The 13,852-nt window shown below is 40.5% G+C and overlaps 1 protein-coding gene across 6 annotated transcripts in view; it reads left to right on the forward strand.

Annotated features, from left to right (window-relative positions):
• Window positions 1-13,852, forward strand: part of EYA2 (EYA transcriptional coactivator and phosphatase 2) — an 86,148-nt gene that overhangs the window by 37,870 nt on the left and 34,426 nt on the right. For 5 of the 6 annotated variants that reach the window (XM_048322294.1, XM_048322295.1, XM_048322291.1 and 2 more), the window contains exons 3-6: window positions 1,449-1,493; window positions 3,225-3,273; window positions 3,896-4,038; window positions 6,889-7,005. In XM_048322294.1, coding sequence (XP_048178251.1) covers window positions 1,449-1,493; window positions 3,225-3,273; window positions 3,896-4,038; window positions 6,889-7,005 — 354 coding nt within the window. The remainder of the gene's footprint in view (window positions 1-1,448; window positions 1,494-3,224; window positions 3,274-3,895; window positions 4,039-6,888; window positions 7,006-13,852) is intronic. The other variant, XM_048322292.1, reaches the window with a different exon arrangement.

Genomic DNA, 13,852 nt, shown 5'->3' on the forward strand with positions numbered 1-13,852 from the left:
TGCTTGGACCCACTGGAGCCCCAGGGGTGGTGTGAACCTGAGCCCTGGGCTTTGGTGGTTGTGCTGCTGCTGCTGTTAAGGTGGGGGCTCTGGAGGCTCCCAGGCCCAGAAATGTGTTGAGCAGCCAGAAAACCTCTGGCCAAAGCAGCTCTGTGCCCCAGTTTGCATCGCTCTGAAATCACTGCTGCCATCCCCAAATGGTTAGCCCTGCTGGCCTCTGCTCTGGAGTTTCATATTTGGCAGGTACCAGGGACAAATTCTTTCAGTGGTTGAGGCTCTGATGGAAATTTATCTGCTCTCCTCCTTCTCCCCCCCCGCCCCATCATACTGTTCAAGTGAAGGAAACAGAAGAATGTTAAATCTGCTAAAAAAATTATTGGCAAGTGATGCAGCTGAACTAGTTCTTGCTAGTACAATCCCAGCTATTGTTTGCTGCGGTAAGGATCTGTCAGCCTTCCTGGTAGAGGGGAGTTAGGAAAAGGCACTGACTATTATGTTTTAGTAGTACATTTAACCCTTCATTTATAGGCTCTTAGAAGCCCAGGAGATGTTTTGTTTGCATGTTTGCTGAGGGATTAGGAATTGCGTGGTTAAATCACGTACATCATGAGTGCCTATTTACAAGAGCAGTAGGAGTAACAGCCTAAAGGAAACATCCTTTTAAACGTTCCTGTTTGCACAAAAGATTAGAGCTAGAAATGATTTTTAAGTACATCATTTTGTAAACATCTTGGTGCAGGAACTGGTTTTTTATTAAGTGATATAAATAAGAACCGACACAGGAGCTGCACCAGTTTGCCAGTGACAGCTCATGTTGATTTGTTTCTTATAGAAATATTACGGTGGTTTTGCTACAGAATGATCCCCTGTGCTACCAAGATTGTGCTCTTTCCCTTGAAAATACTTCTTGTTAATTCAAAGAACAGGAAAATACTTCTGTGTTTGACAATTCTTTGACTGACAGAGCTCTTAATGTAATAAATGCACACAAATTTGTGCTCTGTATTACACATACAGTATTAAATTTAGCAAGTCTAGTCATAGTACTTACTCATTTAGATGTCCATGTAGCTGTCTGGCCTGTTGTTTCCATGTGCAGTTTTATCAATATAATTTTCAAGTGCACAATTTGCCTGTAGAATCAACTCTGCCTTGTCAATGACAGTAACATATTGCATATTCAGACGCAGTAAATTCCTTCTTGAAGTTCTTGGCAAACTTATTTGCTCTGTACCAAAATAAAAAATTTGAAGCTGTCATGTTTTGCAAAGAGAAAAAGAAATGAGGCTTGTGCTCAAACTGTTCTGCTGGACTTTTGATGTAATTAAAATTACAAATTAAAGGAATTAATTTAAAATGTCTATTTATTCATTGCAAAAGAGACAGAAATGGTGTAGTTCTTGTTTTCACAGTCTAAAAATCTAATTTTCTAAACTGTTTTCTTTCAGGTAAGTCAAAGCAAATTTTTCATAGTGAGTTTGAAGGTGACTCAGGTGAGCCCAGTTTTGGATTTAAACCCAGTCTTTTTTCAGTGTGAGTAGATAAGTTTGTATAACATTATCCTTTGTCAATAATATGTACATTTGTATATCGCTGTCCTTTGTCAGTATTTTAAACCAAACCTCTCTGCCTGTTGCTTGGGAAATAGGTCACTGTACCACATTTTATATGTACAGAAACCAAGGTAGAGTTGCAGGTGTGTTTTACTTTTCTAAGGTGTTGGGGGGTTGAAGGGGTTTGAAGAAAGAGTCTTTCTGGTTTTGTTTCTGTCAGTGATTAGGGTGATCCTGTTAGTGATTAAGCCTGTATAGGTTTCACCATTAATTACATAAATTAACATTCTAAAAAAAGAATGATACCTAATAATTAATATTTTTAGTAAGAACTCAACGATGATGCAATTTTTATTGATATTTAGTCTAAAAAGTTAACAGGTGAAATGGCAGTGTTTTTAAAAATAGTTTGGTGTAATCTCCATGTTATAGTGTAAAATGATAAAGCTGTGTAAAATGTTGTGAAAAAGGGTTGTGTACAAAAGAACAATTTCAAAAGAGGTCTGAATCAGGAAGAACAAACATTTCAGATGTCAGCAAGTTGAATCTTTTTGGTCATTCCGTCCATGTTTATTGCACAAGTTACCCAGACCCACAGGACTATTTGCATGTATTTAGACTTCATATGTACTTGAATATTTCATTAAATGAAAAATGGTTTAAATGTTTAATTTGCCAATTGGCCAATGTCTGAACAAAGGAAGTTTTGCTGTTCTGGTCACTGAAGGTGGGTGGAGAAGACATGTGGAGTTCTGGTGTGTTCATTGATGCAGCCAGGAGACACAGAGGCTGAATCAGTTGTGCCTCATGTCGTTATTGATGATTGTGAGAGAGTTTTGGCATTTATAGTGCTGAGTTAATGACAGCTCCAGCCAGGAACCAATAAGCAAAGTTTGGATGGCACTGTGGAGGCAACCTGCAAAATACACATGATGGTATTTTGGTATGATGTTTTCAGTACTACTTGCAGGCATCTTGCAGGTTTTAATTTAGCTTTTTTTTTTAGTTTTTAATTAGGTAAATCTTAATTTATATCTGAATAAAGCTGGTAGCACAGTTTTCTTTGGTGCTGTTATAGGACACAACTGTTTGGTCCATTAGAAGGCATCTTGCATATATAACTTGTATGATAGGTTTTCTGCTGAATTATTTTTTGACTGCTGGTAGTTCAATAAGGTATGCTATAGGTAACTCAAAAAATTCAAATAAAGGAGATTTATGATGTTGTATTTCTAATATTTGCTATTATTTTATATATTTTAATGGACATTAAAGAAAGTGAGTCATGGTCTAGGAGAGTACCAAAAAAAGCAAAAGAGCAAAATGTGCAGTGGGCTTAAATCACTTCAGCAATCATAGTATTGGCTTTTATGGCCTTCAGCATATGAGTCACTGCTTCAAAGCCCAGCTTCATGATTAGTATCAGTCCCATGAGAAGAAGAGACTGGTAGTTCAATCAACTGGTATCACCCTCAGTTAAAAACTAAATCTATATTTATTGTTAGGCAGAGAGTATCTTTCTTACCTACTTCAGTTTGGGAATATTAAATAAAAAAGTCTTTTGATTCCTGTATATTTTTTTCAAACCAGCAGTGGTAAAAACAATTGTATCAGCTTGGCCATAGAACAGAAGATGATGAAAATCTAAGACCCTTTAATTTTGTTTTCCAGGCAGCAGCAAAGCAGCACCGCAGTGTCCTCTCCATCTGTACACCACAAAGTGAGTGCTCGTGCCAAGTGCTGTAATTTAAAAGCCGTGTTTTGCTGAACAGCCATTTTGTGCAGACTTCTGTCACCTTAAAAAACATCTGCCCTAAGCCCATCCACCTGTTCCCCTGCACATCTCTGGCACAGTGAAGTAGCTGGTTCTTAATCTTCTTGGATATGGAGTGAAATAAGGTTTGCAGTACTGTGAGCTGTGCTTTTTGTACCTCTGGGAATCCAAACCTTATCAGATTGAATATTGTTGTGTTTATGAGTAACCACAGAGGGGATGTGTTGAAATGTCAGAGGTTTCCCATCGCACTCAGTTGTTTGTCAAATTCAAAATGAAACATGAAAAATCAGTGTTAATTTTATTTTATATTTTTAACTTGCATATTATCTTGCACTGTCTTAAAGTCCCCATGCATTTAGGTGCCTTAATCTGATAGCTCATATCAGGAGCCATGTGCTGAAACAAACTTTTGCTTCAGTCCAGTCAATTCCACGTTCCCCAAATATTCAGCATCCTGTGTTGGATGTCACTTTAGCAAGGTGTCTAGAACTGTTCTACTTGTGCTCTAGAAGATCATGTACACTAACTATTGCCTTAAACCCTCCTGTTTTCTTGTTCTGAATAGACATTATCCCCATATAGTGACAGTTCCATCGTTCCCCACAATGGCAACGTATGGACAGACTCAGTACAGCCCGGGAATCCAGCAGGCTGCTGCATACACTGCCTATCCTCCCCCAGGGCAGCCCTATGGAATACCCTCCTACAGTGAGTACTCCAGAGTCATGGTACCTGTGAGGACATCGTCCTCAAAATGTAGCCAAATATAGCTAGCAAAATGTCTTTGAAGTCTTTAAGCTTTAGAGTGAAGTGTCATTTGTGTCTTAGCAACGTTCTCAGGTTTAGAGGAAAGTCTGACTTTAAAAATGTTAGGTTTACTTTGAACTACCTATCAGCTCTTCATATCATGGGTTATGTTTTTACAGCTAGGTAAGTTTGGAGACAGTCAGCAGTAGGATATGATAAATTTAGGTTCAGTAGGATGTGCTGCTTAGTAGTAGCTGGTGAGTGTTCCCATGATTCCCTGTCAAGACAAAGTACACTAAATATGATATTTATGAAAACCATACTTTGCCTTCCTTGGTTCTTCCTGGAGTCTCAATGACACAAGCTACTTTGAGAAAAATTTTGTGTCTATTACTACAGAAGAACCAAAATGCAGAGCAGAGTAAGGCATGGATGAAATGTTACAGAGTACATTGGTTTTGGAAGACACTTTGTGTTTAAATGGACATACATGTGCAGTCAACATTTCTAACCCCAGTCAGCTTTGTTCCCTGCTTTTCTGCACAGCCTGGCCAACAGCTGTGGGGAGACAGTGCTGGGCAGGAGCAGCTGGGGGATTCGCACAGGGAGCTAATTAAACCAGCACTCCTGACAGAGAAATGCCTGGTAAACCATGCCTTAAGTGTCCTCAAGCTCTGCATGGGAATACTGAACTCTTGAGGAAGCTTAAAGTTCTTTCCACTCCTAAAGACCACAGAGATGTTGCTCTTGTTTAGGTACAGCTCTTTAACAGAAAGCTTTGGGCTTCTTACTTCTGGCTACTCCCATGAGGGCTGAGTCTTGCGCTGTTAAGATGGCTTCATGGTTTTGTTTCCACTCCTCTTTTCTCTTGTGCTCTTAAACACCTTCATTTACTTGGCAGATACAGTATCTCTTCCCAACGAAGTTTTTATACAGCCATTGACAAAGCTTTTACTGAAGGGGAATTTAGTGCAGCAGGCTGGAAGGCTGGGGAAGTGGCCTTAGCAGAGCCAAAACTCTACCAGGATGATGAGAGGAATGTTTTGAGACCCTTTCCTGGAGCTATTTGTGTGTTTGCATCAGCTGGCTGACTTCCAAGGAAAACTCTGAACAGTTGTCCTGTTAGAGCAGGTGAAAGTAGAGCCATTTGCTACTGCCTGGAGGCTTTAGGGCATACATGTGTCAGGCCCATATGCTGCTTATAAATCCTGTAGGTGACCTCTTAGCATCCTTGAGCAGTGGTTTCCCTCCCCCAGCCCATACACCCTCTTTAAGATACTCAACACAGCATATGAAAAACTCCACCTGGCTGACAACCAAGAACAATGAGGCAGTATTGTTTTTAGGCACAAAAAATAAAACTCGGCCAGTTTCTAGACAAAACAGAACATTATGTGGAAATTAATTTGGTGCTAAGTTATTTTGCTGTCTGACAACAATTTTTAGGCTTCCAAAGAGGCCCATTCGCTGAAGATTGATTGTAACTGGGGTAGGTTGAACGCTGGAGTGCTGATGGAATTGAAAAGCACAGGATGTTGGGAAGAGGGGCTTCTCTGCACACACTTCTCTTCCCCAGCAGTGATGAAGCCACACACTTGCACCAGCACGTGTCCCCTAAGAGTCCAAATAAACTTCCTGCCTTTCACAGTCGTCTTGTTACAAACTTGTACTCAAACTGCATCGCAGTTCTTCTCACCTAAAGCTAAAATAAGTGATTTCTATTAGAGAAAACATTATCTGGGAGGACTTATTCCAAACCTGAGCAAGCACAGACTTGTTGCTTCGAAGACTCATTAAGCTAGAGAGCAGCATGTTTGGGGAAAGGCACCTGAATTCAACTTGTCTTTTGGCGAGTTTGCCTCCACGTGCTAAAAGCTGACAGCAGCCTGGAAAGTGTGTAAATCCAAGGCCCAAACATCAGCAGGGTCTTTGTTTAATCCCAGCGTCCAGGATGTGTCCAATGGCCATTTTTTGTTGTGCAAATAGGATGCAAAGGAGGGAAGGATCACGCCCAAAGGGTTCATAATATGTTGCACCTTTGAGCTGTTTATTTTAATAATACAGCTGTACAATCTCAGCAGCATCTCAGAATAAAATATCAACCCCTTTCATTACCAGCAAGGGTTTCATCTTGCAATGTTTAATTCAGCTATTGTTGTTCCCCCTATAAATTGTCAGTTTAATTGCCTGGTTTTAGAAATGAAAAGATTTTTGTGGCTTCAGGGCTTACCTATTGTTCCTGAACTGTATGTTCTGTCTAACTGAGTAGATGATAACCCTCCTGTAGGACTTGCCAATAAATGTTTTAATACGAAAGCTGAAAATATAATGCAAGTAAAAAATAACTCTTTTGAGAACAGAAATCTTGAGGTTATTTTGCTGAAGGTCCTGTTCCATTGTTAATCATTTTCTGCATCTGATAACTCTTCAGAAAAATTATGAGTCAGTGAGTTTCTTCAATTCTATAACAAAACTATATGTTCAGAAATTGTTTTTGAAAATAACATTATTTGTGTTTACCTATCTTAGCAAAAGTGCTTTTGGGTGTGGATACAGGATGTAGGTGACTCAAATATGATTTGTGATGAGTTTGTTTGGCTGTTAAGAGACCTGTTTGGGAAATGCAAATAGTTAAACATACATATATATATTTGTGTGTGTGTGTGTGTGTGTAAAAGAAAATGAAAAAAAAAAAGAGTTTATTAGGTTAAAATCCAGCTGAAAATTTGTTAATTCCTACACTTGCTTTTTTACATCTTCATATGACAAGCACTCATGTTCTGCTCTTGGTTCCCACTGTGTACTCCAAAGGCATTAAAACAGAGGACAGCCTGAGCCACTCCCCAGGACAGGGTGGATTTCTCAGCTATGGCTCCAGCTTCAGCACCCCGACGGCGGGACAGGCCCCGTACACGTACCAGATGCACGGTGAGTGCAGCCCAGTGCCTGGCAGGATGTGCTGTGGGCACTCAGAATCCCACAGCCCCACGCTGGGCCAGTTCTCCTCCTGCAGTTGCTGTGGAAAGCTTGTAGGTGGAGGGAGTCAGCGTAGGGAAGGAGGTAAGTCTCTGGTTGATCTGTTTTGCTCATCAAGACATTGATTTCTGGCTGAGGGACTGGCTTTAACAGCATTATGTCCTAGCAGAATTTCACCTATGATCAATATAAGCTTTGTGTTTCTGCAGAAACTGTGTTTTCTCTTTTTTAATTAGTTCTGTGACTGCATACCTGGGATTGTTGTGTTAGTGTGGGTTCCTGCATTCTGATGGAAGCAAAACAAAGGTGGTTTTACACTTCATGTAAACAGTCCTGTCAGTATTATGCTTCTTTATGCCTTGTGCTGACCTGAACAAACTGCTCTGTGCTTAAACTGCTGTATATTCTCCCTACTATTTTTTTTTTTAAAAGCTGGTACTTTGATACTAAAAAAAGAGAGTGATTCTGCTTGAGGAGAGACGAATGCACACAAAGATAAAGCTGTGCCTTGGCTTTGTGAGGTTTTCCAAGGGTTGGAAAAACAAAGAGGAATTGCATGGCTTTCCCAAACTCTTGTAGAAGCTGTGGAAGGGGAGAGAGATCAAGTCTGTCACTTTGCTTTTTGATATTGTTGAGGGTTTTATGCAGAAGGCCCTTTTGTGACATTATATTTTGCTGGCATCATTGCAAAACTGTGTCTTAATTCTCTTAATTCTTCTCAATCTCGAAAGTGAAAGGTGGACATGCACATCCATTTTTATTCTGAGACCAACTAAAATCCTAAACAGTTATGAAAACAGGGAAAACACGGTAAAATCTGTTTTATTCCAGAAATTATCTGAAAAAGCTGAAGGCTAAGAGTGGACCCTTGGCTGAGGCATCACCTGCTAGTTTTGTCAGAGCACGTTATCTCTAACACAGAGGTGGTTTTTGGGGCTTGAATACCTCATACTACTTGCTGAAGACACCTGTGCTGGATGTGGCACAAAAAAACCCAAAAAGCAAGATAACCTATGGGTTTGGGGTTTATTGTCACCTTGACTCCTACAGGTTTCAGCTGTCCTACTTCCATATGTGCGCTCTGTTGGCTGGCTGAGCTGTTTGAGAAGGCAGACTCTTGACTTTCTTAGGGCTGAGGTTTTTAAGGTGCCCCCATTGTTCAGTCAGGAGGTTTAGACAAGCAAATTTTGTGCATCAGCCCTTGAAAATGTTACGCTTGGAAACAACAGTGACACAGCTGTGAGTTGTACCAAAACAGGCTGAGGAAAGCTGTGTGTATGAGTATGAATGTGCCCTAGGGTGAGGCTGTGGTTTTAAGTGAAATCACTTCTTTTCAGATATTTATTCCAGGATGATCGTTTCAGGCAGCTCCACTAAGCCTTTAATGCAAAAGAAAACAGGAGAAAACAGTTTCTGCAAGTGGCAGGTGCTTACTCCAAGGCACAGGGAGCAGGAGTAAACAAATATTTCCACCCTTCTTCTCGCTTGTGAGAGGAACAGTCTGAAGCTCCCTGACTGTATGGTTTATTTACCTTGCTGAGTGCTAGTGAAAGGTTTGAGTGAGGAGCCAGGAGCCTTCCTGTGCTGAGTGCTACCGAGGAATGTGGGCTCAGGGCTTTCCCACGCCACAGCACTTGGGGGTGGGGAGGTGATCGCTCCCGAATGCGAGCAGGCAGCTCTCTGTGCCACCCAGCTCCAGGACCACTGAGACTTTGCTGGTGATGGGCTAAACCAGCTGAAAAGGGCCAACTTTTATTGATATATTTTTATAAAAATGTCCCCCTTCAAGGGGGACTTGAAGAGTCAAGCTCCTAACTCCCAGTTCAAAGACAAAATGTTTTTTGCATGATACAGGAAGAGAGATCATGAAGAGGGTGATGGTCAGGGGCTCAGAAAGAAAAGCTATCTCCAACTGCTCCTCAGTTGTGTAGTGTAAAGTGTAAGGAAAAACATACTTTTTTTAAGGTGTTCTCTGCAAGTATTGTAAGGTGGTAATAGCTCAGGTACAAAAGTGAAGTAAGTTTGTATTGCTTGCTTCCACTGAGGACCAGCTCCTAGAGAAAAATAGTGAACTCATCTGTGGGTGAGGGTGAGTGGTCAGATTGTTCCTCACTGTTCCTCATGATTCGTCCTCACTGTCCCCTCAGATAAGAGTTCCAGCAGCAAATAAGTGCCCGTTGTAGGTGTTACACCACTCACCAAGGAATAGATGACCTCTTGGGTGACAAATTTTTGTCATACAGGGCTCTAGGACAAATGCTGTCCTTCAGTAAGTGCCAGCATAGTTGGTGCTCGTTTGTTCCCTCTGATGTTTGTTTGGCAGCAGCACTGGCTGGCTGGGATACCTGTGAGGCTGTGATCAGTAAATCAGTACTTCTGAAGCCAAATTCTGCTCTCTGTTAAGGTCTGTTTGTTTGCAGTACAAACACAGGTGATGCAGGTGTAAAGGGGTAGCATTCAGCTTCTCATCTTGAACTCCAGCTGTCAATTGTATGCTGGTTCTTGAGTGAGTACAGGATCCACTGAAGAGCAAGAATGAAGATATAATATTCTTTTGGTCAGTAAGTGGTAAAGAAAAAAAGCTATTTTACAGCCAGCCAGAAGGGGAAATGTATTTTCATGCTTCCCTAGCATGAAACTAAATTGATTGTGGAAGAGTTTGTAAGCCAAAAAGCTAATGTAAGTTGTCACACACATATATAAATATAGAAGATGAGATTAGCAAGTTCCATAGCTCATAAAAATGACACGAAATCATATTGCAAAGGTACTGTGGCTTGACATAAAGATTTTAATGGGCATGTAGCAATGGATATCATCAGGCTTCAAGTAACATTCAGACTGAAATCTGGTATTCACATATTTGCTCTGAAGGAGTGACTTTTTTCCTCTCTTCTTTTTCTTTTTAACAAGTGCTGTGTACGGTGTTGTTCCATGTCAGTATTGCATTTACAAAATTATTTGTTTCATAATGAAGATATCTGAAATATGCATGTGGCCAGTCTGGGGATGGCACTCACTTTCAGAGTCATGAATCTGGAGAGGAGGCAACAGCTTGCATTAGATTTTTGCCTTTAAAGTGGTAAATTTGTCATGCTGAGAAAAATGTTTCTTCAAGGTCCATTTCATTTCTTAATCAATCCTCATGTAAGTGTTCAATTACAGCACCAAATCACCAAACACCTTGGGCTTGGTATTAGAAATATATTTTGCTTTTTAGCACACATTTTTTTAAGTTTACATTTTCTGACAATTTAGCAGTTCAGTGATTTGCTCAGACTTCTGGTAAAATTATTATTCAATGATAGAAACAGAACATGAGACACAAAGATTATCTTCCAGTTCTGCCCCCGAAAACTTACTGTCTTAACTGGTGCTTGAGGAAACTGCTTGTTGCTGAGGGCAGGGGAGAAATCTTTGGAATATAAGAAACTTAGCATTTAGTGAGCTATGTAAAATACAAAGAGAAAATTGTGCCAGCACATTAGCTAACCCAGAAACCCATCAGCTCTGCAGAGAGTGCAGTAACAGCCAGCTTACAGAGCATTTCCTGTGGTTGCAAGAGCATGTGCTACCCCTTGATTGCACATTAGGCCATCTCTTCTCAGCTTGTCATTAATTCCTAGACAATGCCTTGCGCTTCAGTTATAATTGCTAAAATGACAGCTGGTATGAAACTATGAAGTTGCACAACAGTTAAAACTGTGGCCAAAGACCACTGTGGATGCTGTTGTTGGGCAGGAAAAGATTTGACTGCTTTTTTGGGTTTTTTTAATATCCAAATCTATCTACCCACAAAATACTTTTTCCATTACAAAGGAAAAATCAGTTATGTAACCGGGATAACTTCCCTTTGCCAAGGAATTGCTACGCAGTATTGAGCTTGGGACAGACATAAATTTGAGACCTAAGACCTATGCAGTGAAATTCTTTGCTACTACTGAACGTTTGTTTTCTTTGTAGAGCCCTTCTGATGAGCTGTTAAGTAGTGAATGAATAGAAATTAGCATTTCTTTTGTGCAACACTGATATAAAGTGGATTAATTATATATATATATATATTGCTTATGTTTGTGGAGTGAATTGGTTATGAATTGTTCTTCTGGCCTGAGAACAATTAAAATCTGAATAATTAATCAATTAAAATGTTTTCTTATGCTGAAAACATTTTGACCCTTGTTGATAAGTGGATAATCTAGACAAATATTTTTTCCAAGAGATGTCAGAATGTTCTTGCAGTTGTGTGCCAATTTGTGTGTTAAAAATTTAATATGAGGTCGTAAATACCAATTTGGCATGAACAGTTACCTCTACCTGCATGAATTTTGCAAAGGAAGTCCATGTTTAGTTTTAAGCTTGAAGTACTTGGTGATGAAAATAGTGATGAAATTTCAAAGTACACCTGAGAAATGTGGATTACACTTTGGCATACAGATAGTGAATCCATATGAAGTCCCAGAAAATAAAGGAAGGTGAGAGTATGTTCTCAGCAGACTGTCACTCAGATGCCTTAGATTGATAAAATTAAAACCTCAGTAGAAAACGAGCAGCTTCTTTCAAAAGCTTCTGCTTCACAGCTGGTTTGCATTAATTGCAGTCTAAAAGCGTGGCGGTAAAGTTGTGCTCCACTCCGTGGTGGGTTCAGCAGGGAGAGGCCTCTCTTCAGGAGGGGTCAGACCTCACTTTTTACAGTGTAAATACAACGTTCCTCAGAATAACAGCACAGTCTCTCTTTCAAAGGTTTTTAAACACCAGGGGCTGACTGTGCTCCATTTACTTTGCTTTAAAACGAGCTGACTTCTAGGAGAGGGAAGTCCGTGGGAGAGGTGAAGGTGTTGACAGTGATGCACTGTAGGCTGCAAGGATCTGTGCTACTGCTACCCAAGGGGAAAGCTCTGCTCTAACTCTTCCCGTGTCATGGAATTTAAATATTAACTGGTACAGTCATAACAGGAATCTTCTCTGGGGCAGAGTGTTTACTTTGGAGGTATCTTGTGTCTGCTTGAGAGTTTTGTGTGACTCTGTCATCAGGCTTGCAGAGGGTGGCACTAGGGAGATGGGAGCAGCTGTGACAGTCATGAATCAGAGAGGAGCGGTAAGGTAGGGGCAACAGTAAAGGGACTGGATAAGGAAAATACAAAGAAAAGTTTGTGTGCTGAGAAAGGGGGAATCTACAAAGAAAGAAGTGACATTTCCCTAACCTGCTGCTTGACTGTCTTGGGAGCATTTGTGAAGGTCAGATAGAAATCTCAAAACATCGGTTAATGAGCAAAATCGGCATAGAAAACAGTCACAAAGATGTTCAGATGTCACAGAGACTTCTCTTTGTGGATTCTATTTTCATTGCTTCTGTAGGATATAAAAAAATGCAAAAACATAGGATGGTAACAGCTTGGGAAATCTTGAACTTGGCCTTGATTATTCAGCTTATAGTGCACTTGGCAAAGAATATGCTAAAATGTTATGGAAGCTTCACTGAATAATTGATTCAGTATACCTAATGATTTTGAAAATGTCTAGAAGGCAATAGAAGAGCTAGTGTAAAATTACATATAAAAATCTGTATCAAGAAACATCATACCTACATAGGCATTTGAGAGTTAGAAAACATCAGATTCATGATGCTGTGCAGTATTGGTACTGCTTTTGTTGTATCTCATTTCCAAGCACTGTGTGAGGTAATGCTGTGTGGAAAAATAGATGAGAGACTGGGATGATGTTTGTGGACAAGTTCAGCCTGACCCTGCTTCAGTCAGCACAGGCTGTGCAGCTCAGGAGGTTCTGAACTGCTCTGCTGGCACTGGATAACACTCTTGCATGGGCCTTTTTATATGTAATTTGGATGCCCCTTCTGTTTATATTGGCAGAGTTTAAACTCTGACACTTCTGCACTGCAGTACTGTGACCTCTAGAACTACAAGAATACCTGCACTGTCTGAAGAAGAGCCCATTGAGTTATTACAGATAAAAAGAGAAGGATAAAAAATTTGACTTAGAAAGTCTGTAACTGGCAGATTAATTGAAGCTGACAAGGCTTTACCAGGACAAAGATCACTCTTCTGTTGTCGAGTTTCTTACTCTGAGCATCCTCTGTTGGCCACTGTTGTGTCTCTTCTCCTGCAGCCCCTGCAGTGCTGAAGCAGTGCATGGAGGCTGGAAAAGCCTCAGGACAAATGCCTGGATCTAGAGTACTCAGTTGAGACTTACAGGGTTCCTAGGTAATGGGTCAAAGAGTGGAGATGTACTGACCAGCTCCCTCTTTTCCACTGGTATCTGGAGATTTACTTTGCTCAAGAGGAAGAGAATTGCTAAATACACAGCTATGCTGGCAGGGCATGTTTTTATCCCCAGTGGCATGACAGTAATTGTGACAAGGCTACTTAGATTTGAATGCTGACCTGGGAACTGGAGGTTCATGGCCACTAATTAGCATAGGAGGTGGCAAATCCAGCTTTCCTTTATCATGTCTTGTTATCCATCAGTGAAGGACTGTGTCCCAGATGAAACTGCAGCTGTAGGAGTCTTTATACTTTGGTGTCCATGGAGTCACCCAAATACAGTCAGTTTTGCTGGTTGTTTTTTTCCGCAAGGTATTGCATCGAAATGCTCTACATCCTTGCTGTAAGGATGTCCACTTTCTGGCCCAGAACATTTCTTTGTGATTTGTTTTTGAAGAGAGTCCAGTGTGATTGCCTTCTATAGCTGTAGCATTGTTAGATAGAAGCGGTTAAAAACACTTTCTCAAAGTACAGTAAAATCTAACTGCATTCCCATGGTTCAAATCCTGAGAGTAACTATA

This window comes from Corvus hawaiiensis, chromosome 17 (genome assembly GCF_020740725.1).
Source record: "Corvus hawaiiensis isolate bCorHaw1 chromosome 17, bCorHaw1.pri.cur, whole genome shotgun sequence".
Taxonomy (NCBI): Eukaryota; Metazoa; Chordata; class Aves; order Passeriformes; family Corvidae; genus Corvus; species Corvus hawaiiensis.